This window comes from Poecilia reticulata, linkage group LG6 (genome assembly GCF_000633615.1).
Source record: "Poecilia reticulata strain Guanapo linkage group LG6, Guppy_female_1.0+MT, whole genome shotgun sequence".
NCBI classification, from domain to species: Eukaryota; Metazoa; Chordata; class Actinopteri; order Cyprinodontiformes; family Poeciliidae; genus Poecilia; species Poecilia reticulata.
In genome coordinates, this window is record NC_024336.1 from 28,027,152 (window position 1) to 28,050,183 (window position 23,032).

The 23,032-nt window shown below is 37.8% G+C and overlaps 1 protein-coding gene across 6 annotated transcripts in view; it reads left to right on the forward strand.

The window, feature by feature from the left end:
• The window catches only part of reln (reelin), a 153,267-nt gene that overhangs the window by 44,145 nt on the left and 86,090 nt on the right, over window positions 1–23,032 (forward strand). For all 6 annotated transcript variants that reach the window (XM_008411936.2, XM_017305227.1, XM_008411933.2 and 3 more), the window contains exon 3: window positions 11,025–11,163. In XM_008411936.2, coding sequence (XP_008410158.1) covers window positions 11,025–11,163 — 139 coding nt within the window. The remainder of the gene's footprint in view (window positions 1–11,024; window positions 11,164–23,032) is intronic.

The following is a 23,032-nucleotide window of genomic DNA, read 5'->3' on the forward strand; positions in this document are numbered from 1 at the left end:
CGCCTCTCGGTCAGACCAGGCGCAACTCCAACCCCCGTCATAAACACATTCAGAAACGCACACAATGGGTGTACACACCCTTCACAGCCATTGTACGACGCTGTCCCAGGGCTTTCCACTGACTCCTCACCTGTCGCCCCAGGTCTCTGTCTTTCATACGCAGTTTGTTTGTTTGCTGCATCGACGGGTGAAGAGCAGGGTGGCGGGTGGAAGAAATTAGCACAAGTCATATCAGATTAATTAATCTCCAACTCAAACTATTAGCTGAGGAGTCCTGTTGAATTAAAAATCAAATTAGCCAAGGCGCCTGCCGGTAAAGCTGTGGCTGCGCGCATGCCAAGCCACAATGACACACACCCACAGGACGCAGCTGCTCACGGGCTTCGCTCTCGGATTGATGTGTGGATGGATAACGAGAGGAAGAAACTCTTGCTCAAGAAGAACGGGAGGATGTCAGGGATGGGGAAGATTAGTTTTTTGACTTTGCCGCCCAGTTTTGTCGGCTTGTCTGCAGGCACGAAGCTGGCCGTCCTCCAGTGGGCCCTTCTCCCGGGCCTCACTCAGCAGTTTCAGAAATATTTCTGCAGTCACGCCTTTCAGCAGTGCTTCATCTTCAGCATGTATATAATAAACGTTCTGCTTAATCTCTTGCCTAATTCGAGTTTTATAAAAGCTTAAAGCACAATTAAAATTTCAGTCGAGCATTTGTTTTTTTTGTTTGTTTTCGATAAACAAATTATGTGCTGGTTTAAATCACTTATAGTCAAACTTAGGATGAATATAAACATGTTTCACTTTTATGCATATTTGCATCTGTTTCTTCAAAACGACATTAAAATTCAGATTTTGGGTTTGAATATGCATGTGAAATGTTTTCCTATGTATTCATCATTTTTCATCACGAGAACCATCTGGAGTCATTGTTGCCAAAATTATTATTATTTTTATCTTAGTTTCATCTGAATAAAACACACAGTTACTGTTAATGGTTACATAAATGTTGCAGAAATTGTCAACAATCTATAGATAGATATATAGATAGATAGATAGATAGATAGATACCCTTCTGATGGTATATCTGCACTGTAAAAATACAAATTTTACCTAGTTCCTAGTGCAAATATCTAAACACACTTAAATTAAGACAAAACTAACTTACAATGAACTTTTCAGCAAGATATATGAGCTTGTTTAAAATCAATAATTCCTTAATATTTAAGTAATAGTTCTACTGTCACATTATTTCACCTCTTTAACATGTTATAAGTGAAATGATTTGTCAGTGGAATTCATATTTTTAAATCAATATTAAGGAATTATTGACTTAAAACAAGCTCCCAAATCTTGCTTTAAAGTTACTTGAAAGTTATTCATTTTTTTATTTCAAGTGTACTAAGATATTTGGACTAGAAACTAAACAAAAATACATGGTAAGATTTTGTGTTTTTGCAGAATGAAAACAACTTTCTCCTGGCATTCCTTTAAAAAATGTGGTTTAAATCTAAAAGGTGTGCTTTGGCACAGATGCAGTTTTTGATATGAACCATATGGGCAGTTGCCCCTGGCAACATTAGTAACTGAAGCACACAAAAATCAAAGAAATGTATCTTGAACAAGTTTTCTGTCCCCTTTATGCATATCATCTTTGCTGTTTTATGTAGGACTGTGCTGCATTTTATTCAACCCTGGCAATTTAGATGATTTCCTGGATTTTGTTTGGTTGGAGGTTTGCAGAAGGAAGTCTTCAACTTGTGGCTCCAGAGTTGCAAGTGGTTCTTTGGAGTTTCCAAAAGAGCTTTTAATAATTTGGCTAACAAAATGCCGAACCAATAAAATTATTTAAAAAATTATTATAAGAAATGCAGATTTTAGTAGTTTGCTTTTGCAAAACCATAAATGCTGCATTATATTTCAATAACAGAATGGCCTAAGTATGATACTTTTGTTTGTCTAGTCATTACATTGAAAACTAAGTGCTTTCCTTAAAATATTTTCTATAAATATCAAAACACAATGTATCGATATTCTTTTTGTAAAGAATTTTTGTCTTAGTTTTAAAACAAAACAAACAAACAAATAAAAGAAATAAAATGGTGGTTCTTCTAAAATGACTATGACCCTTTGCACGTGACGTCACTCTCTTCGAAACTCAACCCGCTCCGCCATGACGGACGTCACAACAACCTGCGCATCTGGTAGCCTGCTGTCGCTTTTATTTAGTTGATTTCGCAGTGAAAATGGTCACAGGATGCTGCGCAGTCAGCCGTACAAACGGACAAGGACGAAAACCAAACTTGTCATTTTATTTGATAACTTTTAATGAGGAAAGTTATGGCGGTGATGGATATCAGCCGTCAATCATAATGACTGGCAGCCCTCAGTGTAACTGCGGATTTGCAGCGAACACTTTTTAAAAGGTAAGAAGATCAACGTTCATTTATGTTACGAGTAAATATTTTTAGAAAGATATTAATTATTGCATTACGGAGAAGGTACGCGTCTAACCGTTGGTAACCATGGAGACAATGCCGCACCGTCATGTAGCCTAACATGTATAGAAAAAACTGGTTAGCATCTCGTCTTTTGTACGTTTTTTATGTTGCTCCGGTTTAAGGGGAAACGCTGTTTATGACTTAGTGATTTAAATTATGTGGTGTGAATTCAGGCAAAGTCAGTAATTTGATCAACACGTCAGGAGGGAGCAGTTATGGGTCGATTTCTAAGCTAGCTATTTCCAACTTTTATAAATCCCGCTGTCTGTGAGCCCCAACCAGCCGAGTTACGTTCACGGACAAATTAGCTCAATGCTAACAAGTAGAAGCCATGAATAAACTGGCGGAAACAACTTCAGTTGCTCTGTTCAAGACCTCTCCCTGACTTCCGACGTCCATCATGGCGCTTTGAATGATTAAGTGACGTAGTTGTATGGTCAATTGTAAATATGCATTAAAAAGTTTCAAGTTGTCCCTTTGCAAAGGTTAAGTAACTTTTGCGGGTCTAAACTAGTTTTACTTAGCAGGACTTAGTGCAACCAAACGGCTCTTTGGTTTGTAAAGTTGGCAGAACTCTGGTTTATTGCCATTTTTTCTCATCTTTTGTATCAATTTAATGATTTATGGAGATAAAAACACATCTTCCTTGCCTGAAAGGCTTGTTTTGTTGTCATCTTTTTTAAACTCTTGGGTAATACCAACTCAAATGTCCCTCAGTTTAATAGAAATTCTCCAAAGTGCCAAGGCACTTGAGCTTAAAGCACCATCCATTAAACCTTACAAGTTCCTTTAATGCCAGTCCTTTAATCCATTCATGTGGCAAACATCCTTTCATTTTCCCACATAGTTTCTCGCTCCACTTCTCTCGGACCACTGGCATCTTTTGCCACCCATATTAACACACAGCTTCCTCCTGGCAGCGCGTTGCCAGACCCCTGCCATCAACGCAAAGTTTCCAACCCGTCTCCATGGTAGCGTGATTGGCAATTCCTGAGATGGATCCCCTTTTTTGGCCAATGGCGGCTCAGAGCGGGGTTGTCATGCGCTGCGAGCCCCCGCAGTCGTCCGGCTGACCAGCTGCAGACGGCGCTGGAAGGAAGGAGTGAATGCAACGCAATGTGAGGCGCGCAGCAACACACATTGCATGGGATCATTCAGCAAGCACAAAGCGTATGGGGGTCCCTGCTCAGGCTGTCAGTACTGTTGTGATGTATCATTTATGTCCCCATTGTGTGGCCTTCTCTTGAAACATGTTGACGGAGCCATTATTCTCGCCTTGACAGATTCCCATATATTCTCTGGGTTTTAATACCACATGTTAATGCTCCAGTTAGTTTATGACGGGTATTAAGAATTGCTGCGTGGAATATGACGCTATATTGGGCTTCTTGTGTTCCTAATTATTTTGGGTGCTGGACTTTTTAGGTCTGAACTGGAAAATTATAGATTGGATCTGGTTATTCGGCTGTTATCTTCCAGTGTGAGAGAACATACATATAAGCAGCGTAAACTCAACATCCTGTAGGAAAGAGGATTCTCTACCATTTTACAATGCAAAAATACTAAATTTTACCTAAATTACTTGGTAAGATTTTGTGTTTTTGCTGTGTATTTTCACGAACCTCATCTTTTTAAAATAATCTACATTTTTCTCTGTTGAATCCAATATAAGTGGCCAGATTACACTGCATTGTGGGCCTTCGCTCCAAGCAATCTCCTTGTTAGCGTCGTTCTGATTGTTCTCCTTTCTGTGTTTGTGTCAGCATATCAGGCCGCGTGTTTACAGTATTATCAGTGTTATTCTGCAGGAATGATGCAATTTCATTAAGCTTGTATAATCTTGTCAATTAATTCTGTAAAGTAAAGCCAGATAAGTTCACTAATTTACTTTTAGCTTAAAGGAAGGAACAAACAACCAGACTCTTTTTGTCTCTCGGAGCACAAATTGATTTTATCATGTGCTTTCCTGTCACACAGAGCTCTGGCAATAAGGAAACATTTTACAATGATCTTGAAAGCATTTTTAAAACCATTTAGCAGGCATTGATACAGTCCAGCCAAACACAGATGGTTCTCTCAGACTGGTGGCTTCCCATTGCCCCTCAAGCCAGACAAAGTTAAAGGACATTTTATGGATTCAGAGGAAAATAAAGCAGCTATTTGCTGCTCACCAGATGTCAAATGGTGTGCATGGATTTGGTAACTGTGCTCATAAGTTTAAATAAGTTGCCCTTTGAATCCTCACACCATAAAGCAGAAATGTTCGTTGTATTGCCAGTTAGAGCGTGCTGGTCCTACAGTGATCAGCCGCTGCCAGGTTGAGCCACCAAGTGCCCATCTGCTGCACCGAGGAGATTTCTCGCTCCATGTATTTGACTTGCTTTGGAGCTTTTCTCCACAAAGTCTATTAGACTGCAAATAAAATGTTGATGTATATTATTAAAAAAGCACACATTTTAAGGCTTCATTTTCTCTTTTGCAGCAAAAACACAAAACTGTACCAAGTATTTTTAGCTTAGTTTCCAGTGCATATATTTTAGTATGCTTGAAATAAGAAAAAACGATTTTGCAAGTAATCTTTCAACAAGAAAAGGAGCTTAATTTAAATTAATATTGATAAACAACTACTTATTCTACTGAGTTTTTTTCACTTGTATAAAGGGAAATAATATGCCGGTTGAACTGGCACTTTTTCATCAATATTAACAATTTATTTACTTAAAAACAAGCTCCTATATATTCCTAAAAAGTTAGTTTTGTCTCATTTAATTTGTACTGAGATATTTGCACCAGAAACTACAGTAAAATACTTGGTAAGATTGTGTGTTTTTACAGTGTTGTTGTTTTTTGTAAGACTACACAACTAATAAAAATGACCTGTTTCTGCTTGAGCTGTTTAAGACATCAGTTCTTAATATTTTTAGTTATGCATAAAAATAACTGACCAAAAAAACAACAGTTTTTATGGATAAATATCCAGACTGAATATACATGAACAAAGGGCAGTCAATTTCCTCCTCCACTTTTATGGGAACTTAAAAACATTCACATAATGAGCTTCAAAGATTCATGTCAGGATGATACTCCTACATCCACTGTTAGTCATTTAATATGCTAACACACCCATTTCCTGTGTGTTTGACTCAGTTTGTTTGTGAGCACGCTTGCGTGTGTGTGTGCGTGTGTGTGCGTGTGTGTGTGTGTGTGTGTGTGTGTGTGTGTGTGTGTAGGGGTGGGGGGGGGGGGTTTCATATTAATAAAACAAGTTATATTGTGGGAGTTAGCAGGTCATCTTCCCCTGTCATTAATCACTGCTGACAGCTCATAAGTGCCCAATCTGCATGTGAAAGATTTGCATGTGTTTACATGTGTGAGCGTGTTCGTGTTTGTATTTGCATTTGCGAATTTGACTGATGCTAGATGCTCTACAGCACTTTACAGCCTTTACTGTGGACAATTCATTAGGAGACGTTTGGACACACGATTCAAGCTACAAATGTCTAATCTGGCTAAGTGAAAGCAGACTATCCCCTTTCCCTCAGAGTAGAATGTAATCCAAGTGTCTTTGTTCAATATTCTGGTGTCCAGGATACTGATTAATTCTTGCTTTCTGGAAATTAAAATTTTCAGGAACAAAAAATATGTTTTTTAATAACAGCAGAGAAACCTTCGAAGTCCACACTACCCAGATATTTCTGAAAAATAGCATATATATTGCGATAGACATGTCCTCAATATCGATACATAATACGTCTTATAGAATATCCAATAATTTTACTGAACTCTGATCCAGAACCGCACAGCATTCTGGGGGATGTAGGCAGAGGAAAGGCTTTAGCCGCTCAACCTCTCACAGCTAGCTGAAAGGTTGGTGAAATCAACTAACTCACTCACTCTGGTTACCTAGCAACTCACTCACTCTTTGGTTACCTAGCAACTCACTCACTCTTTGGTTACCTAGCAACTCACTCACTCTTTGGTTACCTAACTACTCACTCACTCTTTGGTTACCTAGCAACTCACTCACTCTTTGGTTACCTAGCAACTCACTCACTCTTTGGTTATCTAGCAACTCACTTACTCTTTGGTTACCTAGCAACAACCTGCTGAGTAACTGGCACAGCAGCTGGTCAGCCAGAAGAAGTTGCGACTTTTTCGATGAGAATGAAAAGTCAGAGGAAAATGTTTAACCTACAGATTACTGGGTTCATAGAACAATTTGCAAAAGTTGCTGTTTATCTAATGAAGAACTACTTTAGCCTTTGTGTGAAAGTGGAAGAACTGGATTTTGTATCTGATTTCTTCCCACTGCACTTGCAAGAGTTTATATGGAAAACACTGCGGCAAATTAGACGTTGTTCAGAGCATGTTGTTCGGAACAACACGCTCTGAACAGAAAACGCATTCAGATGTTTAAAGTATTTCGTTTTCTTTAAACTCGAAATACTGAGTCAGACAGACAATCCTGAGTCATAAGATGTTTGTGGGCTGCGAACAATGGCTGTAAAATCTGCTTAATAAGATCAAGGATTCTTCAGTTCTTTGCCTTCGACTATGTTTGTGTATCAACAAAATCAATCAGATTCATGTAATTTTAATGTTTGCTTGTCATCTGGAACTGCTTTCAAAGCGAAAATGCATCAAGTTTCTTTGTTTGATTAAATCACTGATAGATTTTGACCAGGTTGACACAACATTGATGAAAGATAAATCAAGAGGAAGGAAGAGAAAAAGCATCTCGGCTGCTGAGAATGTTAAATTCCAGGAAAACTTAAACAAGGAGAGAGAAATGTTTTCAGCTGATGCAACCCAGGTGCTGATATGCATGGAGAGGGCTTTGCACCAGATTTTATTTCACAGTTGCAAAACAGGTTATGCATTTCTCTGCTTATTCTCTGGACAGAACCAGGAATGTTGGAGGTTTTTCTCCGGTCCAAGTTCACTAAACCCTGTTGCTCCTCTGGACAGTTGGGATTTGGATCAGGCTGAATAATGGGGATTTCTTCCTGTTCTTCTTCTAACTCTCCGCTCTCAGACATGAAAGGAGAGAGGGACTGTTATTTGCATTTTTACGCCTTGGTATATTTTTCATGTGGGAATAGAAATTCGATGAGCAGAGTCAAGTCCCAGTGCTGCTGTGTCCTGAAGTGCATCAGGCTGCCTTTTCATCTTCACCTCCCTGCTTCCCTGAAACCAGACCTTTAGCTTACTTACTTCTCTGAAGAACTTCTAAAATGTGCATTTTGTTCTGTGTTTTATGTTTTTCCTTTTTGCATTTTCATAATTTTTTCAGAAGTATTATTTCCATCTCTTCTTTTGACTCAACAGCCACATTGGTGCTTTTTAATCACTCAATGTACTGCAAAAACAAAGTATTACCAAGTAATTTTGGTCTAGTTTCTAGTTCAACTGTCTTAGTTGGTTTGGAATAAGACAAAACTAACTGACAAGTTACCTTTAAGCAATATATAGGCAATAATCCTTTATAGTGATGAAATGGTACTTGTTCCACTGACTGATTATTTTAGTTATCAAAAGACATTTTTCTCATGCTAAAGGTACTAGGTAGTAGTACTTTTTCATCAATATTAAGGAAGTAATGACTAAGCTGTTGTTTCTTGTCGAAAAATGTCAAAGTTTACCTTGAAATAAGAAAACTAAGACATTTGCACAAAAATATTTAGTAAGATTTTATGTTTTTGCAGTGTATTTACGTTCTCTGATCTGAATTGCAACAGTTGGCCATTTGAAAATGACAAATCATCAGCTGTGTTTCCATTACAAATGTATGCAAAACTCTGTTGATAATTAATGTAAAACAAAACAGAACAAAAAAACCCACAATCAAATGTGAATAAGTTTGTTCCTGTGATACGTCATTAAAAAGCGTGCCGTGCCATAGTTCTTTTCTACTTCCTGTTGTTTTCTTTTCCAGCAGTCGTAATATTCGGTTGTTGATCACATGACCTGTGTTGTCCAAAATAATTGTTTCCATTGCAATTTTGTGAAATACACCAATCTTGATAAAGCTAAAATAAACTTTTAGAAAAATCATTTAATCAAAAAACGTGATTTTTAGAGAAACTGGCATGTTTCTGTCAAGAAAATTTATTTTTCTAATTCCAATTTGTGCAGTCAAATGGTAAATGAAAATGCAGCTATTGCTGAAAAATTATATGCAAGTCAGTTTTATTTCAATTGTACCAAGACATAAGCAGTAGAAACTAGCCAAAAATACCTGCTAAGATTTGGTGTTTTTGCAATTCAGTACATTCCAATGTTGTAAGACACCTTACAACATTGTAAGGTGTCTTACACCTTACAATGTGTAAGACACCTTACACATTGTAAAACTTCTCTTTTCGGAATGTTTCAGTCAGATAATGCAAGTACCTCACATAAGTCACATAGCACGGTTTAACCTGCATTTCCTTATAATTCTTTTATTAAGTCTTGGATTGTCTGTGAGGCATATGTGGAAAATCCAGCACTTCCAGTTCAGCTTCTAAGGCTGACTTCACTCCAATATAAAGTTCCTTTAACCCTTGTTCGAATGTTTATGTGTTGGGTTATGCCTACGATAAATTGCAACCATTAAGCCGAGAGGTTGAAGGCAAGGTGAATGGAGAACAGCCGCACTATTACTGGGTGATTACATCTCATTCTGTCATTACACTCCAGCACCTCGTTAGCATGGTTAAGGGCAGCTTTTGCTCTCTGCCTCATAAATCTGACACATTAGGACCACACACTGCATGTACACATGTCCTGTGAAAAGGTTGTAAATGTTATTGCGTCACTAATTTGTCATCTTGACTTGCAGTTGAAAATGAATTCCTTTTTATTTTCATGTTATAAAAAACCACCCAAAACATAAAAACTCAATAGAAATCCTAATTAATAAATGGTGCACAATGTACAAACATGTTTGTTTCGCCAACAGCAATGATAACTAGGTCTGTTTGTGTCATGGCACACAAACACAAGAGCAGAAATTTAAAGCAATTAAATTAACAAGCACATTCACACACTAACACACTGCTAACGTTAGGAGTGTTTATAAATGCTCAACCGAGAGGTCAGTTTTATTCCTGCCAAAAGTGGGTGTAAATATTTCTGTTTCGGAAAATTGGTTTTCAGACACACACTCACACTCGGTGCATATTGATCTGCACATTGATTCTAAGGATATTAAAGCTTCAGTGTTATTAATCACTGCTGATTACATTTTCAGTGAAGTGAGATTTTATTAAGACAACGAGAAGGTTCTGCAGCTTTCAGCGTACAAGAGCCTTGCAAAATTATTGACACCCTTTGCATTTGTTATCATGTTAAACCCCTTAAATTTGATTTGGTCTTACAGGGTTTTTGTGAATAAAGCAAAGTAGTAAATAATTGTGCTACACTACAGAGTAACATCTTTATCTGCACACTGCAAAAACACAAAATCTTACCAAGTACGTCGTCTAGTTTCTAGTGAAAATATCTTAGTATACATGAAATAAGAAAAAAACTAAAACCTATTCAGCACAATATAGGAGCTTGTTTTAAGTCAATAATTCCTTAATATTTATGAAGAAGTACAAGTCTTGTCTTGTTATAAGAGAATATCACAAATCAAAATGTCTTGTTCCAACGTCCAACCTAGCTGAACTTGAACTTTGCTGCAAAAAAGAACAATTTAAAATCTCCAGATGTGCAAAGCTGTTAACATTCACAATAAGACGTGCGGCTATAATCTCAGTGACATGTTTCCCTGCAGAGCAGCATTGCCTCACAGCAACATGTCACACTTTTCAGGATTTTATTTAAAGAAATGTTTTTTTCCATATACTTAAAAGCTCTGCTTTGTTTATCATATGAGATCCTAATAACCTGCACTGGTGTTTGTAGTTGTTTGATGAAAAGCTTCAAGACTTATGTTTTTTTTTTCCAAAGTACTGTTTCTTCCTGCATCAGAAACCCTAAACTATATATATATATATATATATATATATACCTGAGTTGTTTTTGCTTCAGCTTCGGTGTCTCGTTTAGGGACGGTAAATTATTCAGCCGTTCAGGCTGTCTGAAGATTGATTGACGCGTTTGTGGTGCCCTGGCCTTGCCCTTTGCCATATCAAGGAAAGACTGTGTGACATGATGTCTTTCCAGCTATGCAATCAAAGCCAAACCAGGACGCACATTGATGAGAGCGCCATTACAGAGCAAAGTGTAAAGACACATTTTGAGGAAAAAAGAGGGAGAGACTGAGGGTAGAAGCAAAGAGAAGAGACGGTGAATGTAAAAAAAGAAAGAAAGATGAAAAACAAACTTGTGAGGTAAAAAATAACAGAATATTATCACTGACGAGTGGAAAAGCTAAGTAAATATAATAAAACTGGGTTCATTGGGTATTTAAAACTAACCAAATATTATCGAAGCGTTTAAATTTCATACACGGGGTTTGTTTAGTCGGTTAACTTCGTCTCCTATGAATCTCCTTGTTGCTCTTTCTGTTAATCTCTCTTCTTCTTCTCTGTTGTATTCCAGGTGTGATACCAGATCGCCAGTTTGCTGGAACCCAGTTTGTCTGCAGTGTTGTGGCCTCTCATGTTAGCCATCAGCCCTCCACCAGTTTCAGTTTCGTCTGGATCGCCCCGCCGCCGGGCACCGGCTGTGTCAATTTCCTGTAAGTCTGCTGTCAGGTTCACACAAAGAAAAGAATAAAACGAAGAGAAAGCAGTGCAGATGGGTGGATTTGCTGGCACCTTTACAGCTGCTGCTCCAGACATGGACGTTATAAACTTATTTGTTAATGACTTTAGGCTCCGTGCTAAACCAGAAAAGCTGAGAACGGCTCATCAGCTGCATTAAACTGTGCTTTTCCTCCTAAGACCCCCCTGCATCTTAGTGTTTACATCTGGAAATTTTGCGCATGTGCACGATGCTGGAGGACAGAAAGACGATTCTTTTACAAGCCGTCCATAGCTGCCATGGTAGAACAACTCCGTTAACTGAATGAAACCTGGAGATGTAGGTATTACTAGTTTAGTTAATTTAGAGCCACGGCAAAGGGAAAATAATGTAGAAAAACCCTTAAAGAACAACTCAAAACTACTTTTTTCTCACTCTGCCTTTCCTAAGCTATGCTAACGCAATGCTTGTAGCAGGATTTAGATGTTGGTCAGGCTTAATGTGCTTTGATCCAAATATTTCTTTTAATTTTGGATCTATGTGCAGCTTTAGTGTCAACCTTCAACCAAGTCTCAACACTGTAAAACATATGAGCCACATTTAGTTGTCTACAATCTTTTACTATTTAAGTTAAATAAATTTATCCAGTTTTAGATTTTGAACCTAAATGTGAGTTTGTGAAAGATAAACTTACAGCAGCAGTAAGTTGTGTTAACTTGTTATTCATTTATTCAAACCTCCAAGAGTTGAATAAACTGAGTTTTTAGGTAATATACCTAAAAAAACTGAAAGAAGAGAAAGACAGGAGTGGGAGCTATTTCCCAGAATGCTTAGCGGCATGTTTCTGTCTCCTGAGGTGGAAGTGCGTCACGTTGATCTGACTCTGGTGTTTTATTAAATGTTCATTTTAATGCAATTCTCAGTTAGCAAAGCTTGAGGATAATGTCCTGATCACACTAAATGTTTCTGAGCTGAATTCATTGGGATGTTTAATAAAATTCATCATCAGATCAGAAATATAGTTCATGCAGTTCATGCAGTAATTATTTTACTCATAACATAATATGAGGACCCAGTTAAAGATGGGTTTTTACCCATCTTTAACTGGGTGAGGACAGTTTTGTTTTCATGCATATTGTGAAATAATTATTCGATTTAAATTGCAGCATTAAGTTAAAACTCACAATTCAAGATTAATGAAGTTAAAAAACAATGTTTAGACAATTTGTCTTGTTGTTAAATCAACTTCATAAACTTTAATTTATGACTTAAAACCAAAACAATTTTCTTGTGACTTAAATTACATTTTCAAGGCAGCAGGTGGACTTTCATTTTCTAAGTTAAATCACCTGTAAATGTTTTACAGTGTACTTTTATTGTATCAAAACTAGCACTTATTCAATTCTGTAATTTCCCCTTAAGTTACAGAAATGTGGAGTGCAAAACTAATCATTTATTCAGTGGAATGTTCATCTTTATACGACACGTTTGGGTTAAGCGTCCGGGCTCTGACCTCATTACTCTGTGGCTCAACATGTCATGGATTGATGAGAACTGCCACCCAACTTGAAAGTCTTTCTCTTGTTTTTTTGGAACCCATTACTGAACTCTCTCTCTTTACAACACTCAAAAACTGCTTGGCTAAATTCCTGGAATGTTTCAGCTAATTTTCAGACTGAGAATTTTATAGAGCGACCGACGGAGAACAATTCAACACGACAGCTCTGCTAAATTAAAGCTGCCATTTAGACGATATCCACCACAATAAATGGATTTACTGGCTTTTTCCGTCTGCCAACTCACTTTTACTGTCAAGCTTGTGTGTTGGTGTTTTTGTGTGAGGACTTGTGTGTGCATGCATGTGAAAACTGCAGAGCTGCTGATGACAGCTGGACAACTGTATGGCAATCGGAGTCCCTGCAGTTGACCTTATCAAAGTCAGTCCTTTGCACTCCGGCTGACTGGAAACGCTTCTCAAAAATACATGCAGGCATGATTACTGGACCATGTTGTCTTCATCTTGCTTTCCAGAGTGACTCTCTTGTGTCTCATGGGAGGAATTCATCATAAATATGGGAGTCTAACCAAAACGTGGGCCACTTTTGGTGTTGCAGAAAATATTCCAAGACTGAACCCTCAGTAGCTGCGTTTCCATTGACCGTGAAATTATGCAAATTGTAATTACGAAAATGGAAACATGGCAAGTCTGGGAAAAACTCAAATTTTTCAATGAAACATTTTTGCGCTAGTGGTTTGTCAGCCATATAGAAATTGGTTTATTTTGCAAAACTGCAATGGAAACATTTTTTCCGCATCAGACGAGTCATGAGATCAACAACTGGATGTTAGTAGTAGATGTTAGTAGTCATGGGGGAAAAGACAAAGAAGTAGTACTGGCGGAAAAGACAAAGAAGACGACAGGAAGTGGTAGGAGGATGTCATGTTTTTTAAATGACATATGTGAAAAGACCGATGCACATTGATTTTAATTGCGTTTCTTAACATTAGTTGAATATCGACAAAGTTTTGCGCACATCTGTAATGGAAACACAGTTCTCTCTACTCTGCTGAGAGAACTGTTACTCTGTCAGTCATATGCCTGGTTTCCATCCAATTGGAACACAAGTTTTGAGCGAATTTTAAGAAATGTCCCAAAAAAGAAAATGCAAATTAGTCCTTGCCGTTAGGTGTGGGAATTTTATTGTAATGTTTATCATTTATGGTGAAAAATGTCTTATCATGATAAGAATTTTTGATTTATTGTTTATTTTACATTGGCTGTTATTGGCTGAACAAATTAAAGTTGTATTTGTTAAGCTTGTGAAGCTATTGGTGTATTTAAGTGAGCGCTACTGGTGCAGAGTTATCAAATAGATTTGTAATTAAGTACATTTATGTCTGTGTTTTGAAAAATAAGATACATTTTAAGTCCATTTGGATCAGTATTAGCCATTTCTAACCCTCAGATATCTCCATCGGTATCAAAAGTGAAAAAAGTGGATCGGTGCATCAGAACTTATTCAGCATTTGTATTTCAATTTCCTCTTTCGTGCATTAAAACCTTTTCAGAAAATCCAAGTGAATGTAGCCAACTTTTTTTTAGGAAGTTTTTTCAGATTTTGCCATTTCCATCAACCTTCTTTAATGCGATTCTTCAAAATGCACAGATGAAAACACAGTTATGGACAGTTTGTGCACGACATCTGATTTGGTAAAAGTGTTTGCAAAATCTCATTTCACTTTCCTGCACATAATACTAAAAAAGTAATAAGTTTCACCATGCCTTGATTGATACAAAGAGTGTTTTCTGCAAGCCGAGCCAAGAAGTGTTTAAATTGAAGACGCAGACATGCTCTGTCCTTCAGAAGGCTGGAACCAGTCCACCACTGCATTAATATGGGCCCTGTGAGCAGTTTTATGGCCGATATTGTGGGATTGTCCCTGGTAACACATCACTTGCAGCTGAGTGATAGAGTGCAGTGATGTGGGCATCCAAAAGAATTAATTTTCTGGATGGCTGTAAATTGCCACCAAAAGAGAAGGCAAGGCCTTGGAGAACAGATGAGAAGAAGAAGAAGAGACGGAGGAAGGTGGAGAGCACACATTCATCCAAAAGTTATTGCTCTACGGAAACCTCACTGAAACAATGTTGGACTCTTTCTGGAAAGTGTTTTGTTTTACTCTACTGTCACCGCTGAGGCAGATACTGAAACAAGCCAAAGCATGTTTCTGCAAACAGCTTCTGTTTGTTGGATTTCTGTGGCAGGCATAGGATGTTGAATATCAACTCTGTGCTCATTGAATGTGTATGTGGTGGCAGAATACCTTAAATCAAAGGTTTTTTAATCCCGTCACCAGACTTGAGGTATTATGTCTGAAATTCTGGATGGGAAAGGAAAAACTGTCAATCTGGAAGTTGGTTGTATCTGGTGGTGGGGGAGGCTGACGGATAGTGGCTATTTTTTCAAATGAATGGTGTATTTTTGGAGTAAACTTGAAGCGTTTGTGGCCAACACTCTTTAAATTCAACTTTACCTGCTAATTTGTACTGCTTGAATAACCTAACTTTGTGGATTTTGATAAAAATGGCTGCCATTTTTCTTACACTGAGTTGCAGATGTGAATCTATTATGCAAAACTCATATCTTGCTCATTTTTGTACTTCTATTTGGGTTTCTACTGCTTCTAAAAACAACCTAAGCACTTAAAAACCCACCCAGCCGGTTCTTACCAATAAGTTTATGTTATTTGGTTTTCTGGAAAAGGTTTAACAAACCATCAAAATGTAATGTCCCAAATCAGCAGACACTGCGCTGTTAGCAACCCCAGGGAAGCCTAGTTCCGTTACCTAGCAACCCCAGGGAAGCCTAGTTCCGTTACCTAGCAACCCCAGGGAAGCCTAGTTCCGTTACCTAGCAACCCCAGGGAAGCCTAGTTCAGTTACCTAGCAACCCCAGGGAAGCCCAGTTCCATTACCTAGCAAACTAAGCTGAGTTCCAGCATGTTTGGTTAGCTGGTTTTAAAGCTGTATGAGCTGTTTAATGTATTCTTGTTGGTTGTAAGGCTGTATAATTGCACATCTGTTTGCAGCCGTTTTCACATGTGAGTGTAAACATCGAGTTTGGGGCGTGGCCAACTGTAGCTTATTTGGATTTAAAGTGACAAGAAGCCCTAAAATAACAATCATTCTGAAAAGAAAAGGCAGAAATGACAATCTGATAATAATTTTGTGCAGAAAAATGTAATGAACAAGTCTTTTATAGCCCATACATCCATTCTAACTTGTTGAAAAAAACATAATAGGTCACCTTTAACCAAAAAAGGTTTACTGAAATTGATGTTTTAACAAGTTTGTCAATTAGTTTGCATAATAAAGTTCGCAAATGTTCTGTGAATCCACTAGATTAAGTCTGACAAAATATCAGACATCTTTCTATGTTTGTCAGGTTCACAGTCCTGGCATGAGACCTGACCTATCTTTCCCAGGGCTCCTAATTTACCCAGTTATTAGTCTACTCCATTGATTTGTTTGTATTCAAGTCAATCAGTTGACTCTGTTTTATCATAAAGCCACTGCTTAATGACCTTTCATCCTTATTAAAGGTCCTCAAAGGCCTCTGGCCGCAGGGTGCATGAAGGTTTACTGGAAATGTTAAGCCAGGAAAGAAATAATTGGCTGAAGATAACAAAATATTTGTCATGGATACAGGCCATTGAGGAAGAAATGTGGAATATAAAGCAAAAAATCTAAATATTTTAATGACCAATTTTAAAAAACATTTCAGATTTAAATTTATTAATTAATTTAGGGTTTCTTTACCAATTATTTGTATCACTTGATTATGCACTCTTGTTCAAACATGGGGGCAAACATATTTACAAATGACTGAAATTCAAAGCATTTTCCAAGTCTAGAAAAAAAATTTGTTTTCCAGGATTTATTTCTAGTCCTGTTTTTTAAGTGTTGTAATTAACTGTTGTCCATCCATCCATCCATTTTTTGCAGATTAGGTTTTAAAAGCCTAAAAGTAAACATTTATAGTCATAATTGCATGAATGTTTGAGTTTTACTAAATTGAACTTGGTGTAATAAAATAATAAACAAACTTAAAAACAAAGAAAATAATTTGAAGACAAAAGCAAGCAAAAGAAAAACAACTTCAAAGTATATTTTTACGTGTAAAGGAGTGGGTATTTTTACACCTACCCCTCTTACATAAGCAGCATCATCCAATAAATTACTATTAAGTTAATTTGGTTTCTTGAGGTTAAAAACAAAGAGTCCTGAGGATTCAATTCTGTAAAATTGTGAAATTTTGCCAATAAAAATGCATAGAGACCCTGTCTCAAGTTTTCCTCTGTATTTATATTGGGTTATTTCCCAAAGGAAAAGGCCGTGACCCCTGTAATTATGTGCACACCCCAGTGTGCACAGAGACTCAGGTGCACACACTTAGCTGTTCGGGATACGCCACTTCTCAAATTGATAATGCTGCACATTGTCCACATCACCAGAATCCCACATCCTCATTACCGAAAGGTCACTGTCCCACCTGCTGGGTTGATGATCATTTTAAAAGTCTGAGATTAAATAGAAGGTTGAAATAAAGAAAAAAAAAGTAGCATAATGGACCACTGCGGAGGCAGCTGCCCCAGATGGACTGTATGCTGGTGTCGGATTATTTGTCCGTGATCAGCCCTGCTCAGTTTTGATGAAAACCAGACACGACCGCTTGCTTGGAGTCATCTCTCGTTCGTTGACTCTAAGTAAATGTAGTTAATTCTTCCCAGCATCCAGTCTGACCCAGATGCTCTGTGACAGGCAGAGAAATCTTTGTCAAAGCATTAAGCTTCCTTGAGTTTTCATGCATCAGTTTCTCTTTTGGCTTTTAAAGGGGCAGTATAATGTATTTTCCATGCACAGAGTGTTCTGCCCTCAGTTGTTATAAAAATGCTATGCATATCAAATAAGACTTAAAAGAAATTTGACTTTGTAATTTAATGCCTTGAAATTTGGCCTGTCTTTTTAAAAACTCCTGTTCTTTCTGAAACTCTGCCTTCAGGAAGTAATCTATTAACCCTTTGACAACCAGCGTTTCACCGAAGAGTGTCGCATATAATGAGCTCAGATGATGCGCAGTTCCACCAGGTGTTTGCTAATTGCTGCTGGCTAGTCTGAAGGAGCCGAGTCGGGGAGTCATGGAGGAGGGCTGCTCTGTGAGGCCGAAGCTTTTAACTGCAGCTTTGAGGAGGAGCTGCGCCTTGAAGGCGGGGCTAGGTCCACACAGGCGTTTTGCACAGCTGAATGGTTGCCATGGCGGTGAAAGGACTTCTCAAACATGCATGAAAAAATCAAGGCAACACTCCATCTAGGTTTTTTGATGAGGGAATGAAATTCCAACTTGATGTAAAGCTGAAAATAGTTGATTTGACGTAACGCTGCCCCTTTAAAATAAAAGTATTTCTTCCGATCACATCCCCAATTTTTCCTTAATCTCATATTCACCCCAAAGTAAGTAGCTTCAGTTGTTTTCTTAATCTTTCCCGTTATTACCTACTTGCAGCAGTCAAGGTCAATTGCTCTCGTCTTTAAGCTGAGAGCAGTAACCGTGTTTCTTCTGACTGTATTTGGAGCAATAACTATCAATGACCCCGGGCTAACAAGCAGGTAATTTGCCAAACAACTCCCAGATCCCTCTTCTGTGCAGCTTCATTAAATTTGCATGCTCTCTAAGAGCCCTTTTCCAATTAATTAATTCAAGGATGGAGGAAGTGGTTGGTGGAGTCGCACAAATCAGAGATAGGTACACCATAAGGATGAAGAAAATATTCAAACTGTATTGTATGAGAGCTGAAAATGAGATATTTTTCAGCTGAAATGTGATTCTTGTTTCTGCCCTGTGTTGTCCAGGTCGGTAGGGTCATAAGCGCAGCTGGAGTCCTCAACGTTGGGGATAAATCAACCAATTAGGGCGTGTTATTTTAAAGGGAGAGGTCCAAATGCTCCGAATCAGCGCTGGCAACAGAGACCGCACCCCTCTGAAACTCCACGTATTTATCATAATTACTAAACGGGCTTAGTGGGCTGGAAGAGAAGATGAGCTTTTAATTGGGGTTTCAGAAAAATAGTGTCTTTTTTCCTCTAACTAGGAGAGTGTGTGTTCTCTATTCTCACATGGTAGACACTCAGCAGCATCTTTCTTAGTTATTTCTTGACAGGAGGGTTGGACTTAAGAAATGCCTTAATTTAATGTAGTGTTGAAAACATTCCCCAATGATTTCGGTCCATTTGGGTGCCAAACAAATATCCCCCAGTCCGAACCATTGATGCAACTACTGCTGCAAATAATGATTATTTGAGTAATAGATCATTCTATCAATTATTTGGATGATTAATCAATTAATCGGATAAAAAGATTATGCCAAGTTTTTCTAGCCAAAGAGGTACAAAAAAGCATCTTAGAGCCATTTTTATATATCAAAAATACATTAAAAGATGGAAATAAACAAATGATGCAGTTCCTTTTTTTAAAAATAAGGAAATAAACATTTTATTGCCTAAATTGCAGTAATATAGCATTCATTTAATTTAGTAATTTTGCATTGACCAATTATCAATTGATTAGCAGAAAGTGCCCAATCAGAGGTTTTACAGAATTTGAACCAGGTGAAGCTAAATCTGTCACTTCAGAAATTTTGGGTAAAATGCATTTGAAGACAAAGTTGTTGTTTTTTTTAATCTCAAATGCAAAATGTACATATTTTTGTACAGTTTTTGCTTAATTACTGCTCTGTGTGTTGTTTCAGTAAATTACACTGTACACTCCTGTTATGATTAATCGATTACTAAATTAGTTGATTATTTCAGCAATCAATTACTCACAATTAAACCGATTAATCATTTGCAGGCCTAGATGCAAGTTAAATTTTGGAGTAGAGAAAATTACTGGCCTTGTTTGCTTTTGAGGCACATATAATTTATTCATTTATTCTTTCTTTTAAGCAGCAGTTTATTTAACATGTATTTGCGGCTCAGGGTAAATCAGCAGTCTATATAATTTGTGCGTGTGGTTAGCAGGGAGCTGTCAAGCCGGTTTCCGGGGGATACTTACGGCCAACAGCAACATGTAATCTAACATGGATGACATGGATGGTAATTACCCACTCCCAGCCCTTTGGGGAGCTCTGAGAGTGACAGCCTGTCCATCTGCATACATGTTACCGCCGCTCCTATATAGCTTAGAGAGTCTGTGTGTGTGTCTGCTTTGCTTTTACTGGCTCGCATTGCCACTTGACAGCAGATTGTGGTATTTGACTGACAAGGCCATCAGCCCTTCCCCCTTAAATCATTTTTTCCCTCTGACCAAATCCAAACCCTGCTGCCTTCTCTTCCTATCCACTCTCTATTCTCTCTGAAATGTCCTCATGATTATGAGTGTTTAGTTTATTTCCAATTCAACATTTTGACAAACAGGGCATGGGCGACTTGCATAGCTCTGGAAAAACTAAGACCTCTCTGCTCTGAACCCCATTGAAAACCTCCTGGTTATTCCACCAAATATTGATTCCTGAACTCTTCCTGAGTTAAAACATTGTTGTTTCTAAATGAATAGGAACTTATTTTCTTTGCAGTATTTGCATCTTTTTTGTTATTTTGACCATTTCTCATTTTCTGCAAATAAATAAAAACTTTTAATTGGAATTTCCAAGACATGTCCATCAATACTAAGGAATTATTTACTTAAAACAAGCCTCTATGTCTTGCTAAAAAGTTGCTATTAAGGTACGTTGTCTTACTTCAAGTGTATTAAGATATTTGCACTAGAAACTAGACCAAATGACTTGATAAGATTTTGTTTTTGCAGTGCCACAAAAACACGTTTGATTGTGTTCAGAGTCAAGTCCTTTGCAATCACAATGGGATTATTTTATCAGACTACAATAAAGGACAACCAAAAACATAAATTTTCACCAGTCTGTGAATGCAGTTGACTTACAGTACAGAAGAAGTTATATAAATATCTAAATAAACTAAGGGCTCTCTGCACTGAACTCTATTGAAAACCTCCTGGTTATTCCACCAAATATTGATTTCTGAACTCTTCCTTAGTTAAAACATTAGTATTGTTTTTAAATTAACATGAACTTGTTTTCTTTGCATTGTTTGAGCTCTGAAAGCTCTGCATCATTTTTGTTATTTTGACCATTTCTCATTTTCTGCTAATAAATACAAAATTTTTGCTTGGAATTTCGGAGACATGTTGTTAGAAGTTCATAGAATAAAAGAACAATATGTTCATTTCACTCAAATATGTACCTATAAAAAGTAAAATCAGAGAAACTGATCATTTTAAGTGGCCTCTTACTTTTTTCCAGAGCTGTATTTTCATGAAATGAACTCCAGTTTGAATCCAAAAGGAAGAGAAGAGCGGAAAAAACCCAACACATATTACAGCCCCTAATTGCCCCACCCACTGAACTAAGGAAAAAACGAATAAAATTAACATTTAGCTGCTCTTTTTATGTTTGTGTGGGTTCCAGAGAGTGGATGGACTAATGAGAGACACACGCTGAGGAGCCACTGGTGGGTGACGGCAGACAGACACTGGGGTCATGCTGCTCAGATCAAACACGCTCCAGCTTAGACTAACTGCTCTCTCCCGGCTTCTGTTTTAATCATAAACACGCTCTCAGAGAACCACTCCTGCTCTCAAATAGTCTAAATTAAGCAACAGACTCTTGCTCTCTAATTTGTTTTTTTATTTTCACTCTTTTCAAAACAATGCTTTACTGTTTAAGCTGAGGTTTAGTGCTAAACTGTGTAGGAAGTGTGCTTTCCAAAGAGGATGTCTCCTTCCTGGCCACCAAGCAAAATCCGCTAAGTGAGTTTGAGCTGTTTACTAAATATTTAAGGGCCTTGTTCCTACATCCCCACCCGCTGTTCGTTACGCATCATCTTTTATTCATAAATACCAAACCTTAAATTAGTTTTCACCAATTCTGAAATATGAGTGTAATTAAGTATGTTTTCTCCCCAGCTATGCTCGGGCACAAGAGGTCTTAATCAATTAATGAGCAGTCCATTCATTATTTATAGGATGAGACGAATGTGTAAATGCCTCGGCACCCGTAAAACGGCAGGGTGGGTAGAGTTTGGAAGATGAGACCGGATTCATGTGGGTTGAGAAAGAAAAAGAGGGAAGATGAATGAGGACTAAGGAAGCTGGTGGTATATTGTTTACACCCACTTGGCTAAGCATATGCGCTCAAAAAGAGTTGATACAAATTTTGCAGCCTCACATTTCCACCCAAATCTGTCATCATACTTTGGCCATTTGTTGTTTGTAAATCCACTGTAGGTCAAAAACTGGACTGTTTACGTAAATTGTGCCCGCTGAAGCTGAGAGTGTCACTTCAGACTGCCGTGCTGAAAATAAATTGGCAATAACTTCACAACGGAGGATTCTGCCACAGCAATTATGCAAAGTCACTCCTTTTTATGGAAAGATGCAACTTTCAAGGTATTTAAAGGGACACAGTTGTCTGGTGTTCTCCAAACTTAACCAATTATTTGTACTTCACTTGTAATCAGAACTATTACAAGTGTAATAGTATATTATTGTCAGGAATGGTGGGTGGAAGTGGTGAGGAATGAACGCTGAGACCCAGGTAAGATGATGAATTTGATGGATTTAATGATAATAATGCTCGGTAATAGTCCAGGACAGGCAGCACGGCAGAAAACAAGCACACGGCTAAATGCCGGTAGCAACTGACTTGAAGGACATCATAAGAGCGAACGCAAACCAGGACTTAGCAGTTCTACTGGCGCGTGACGAACAAACGCAGACAACGTTAGACAATTGACAGCAATAGACAAGGATCCAACGAGGAACACTGACAACAGGTGAGACTAAATACACATGGGGTAATCAAAGGAACGAGGCACACCTGGGAGACAATCAACAGGGAAGACGCAGAGACAGGACTCACAGAGAACAGGATCACACAGAAACTCAAAAATAAACACACAGAAACACGAATCACGACAATTATACTATTACCACTTTTACTCTCCTCCAACTACACAGATGTTGAAAGATCACAGAAATATAAACTTAGATATTAAACCAGTCAGTAAAATTTAGCACCTTGCACTGCACTTGCACTTGCATTGATTCAAAACGTTATACTTATCTTTTTCAGAGAAAAGGTTGCTGCAAATGAAACACATATTTTGACAGTAAATAGATAAAAATGAAACAATTATAATAAGGTTTTTCTTTAAATGTGTTGCACTCAAAAAACATGTTCCATAAACAAAAAGTTAAGAACTTTTTTGTAGGAAGAGCTACATTGAAGCC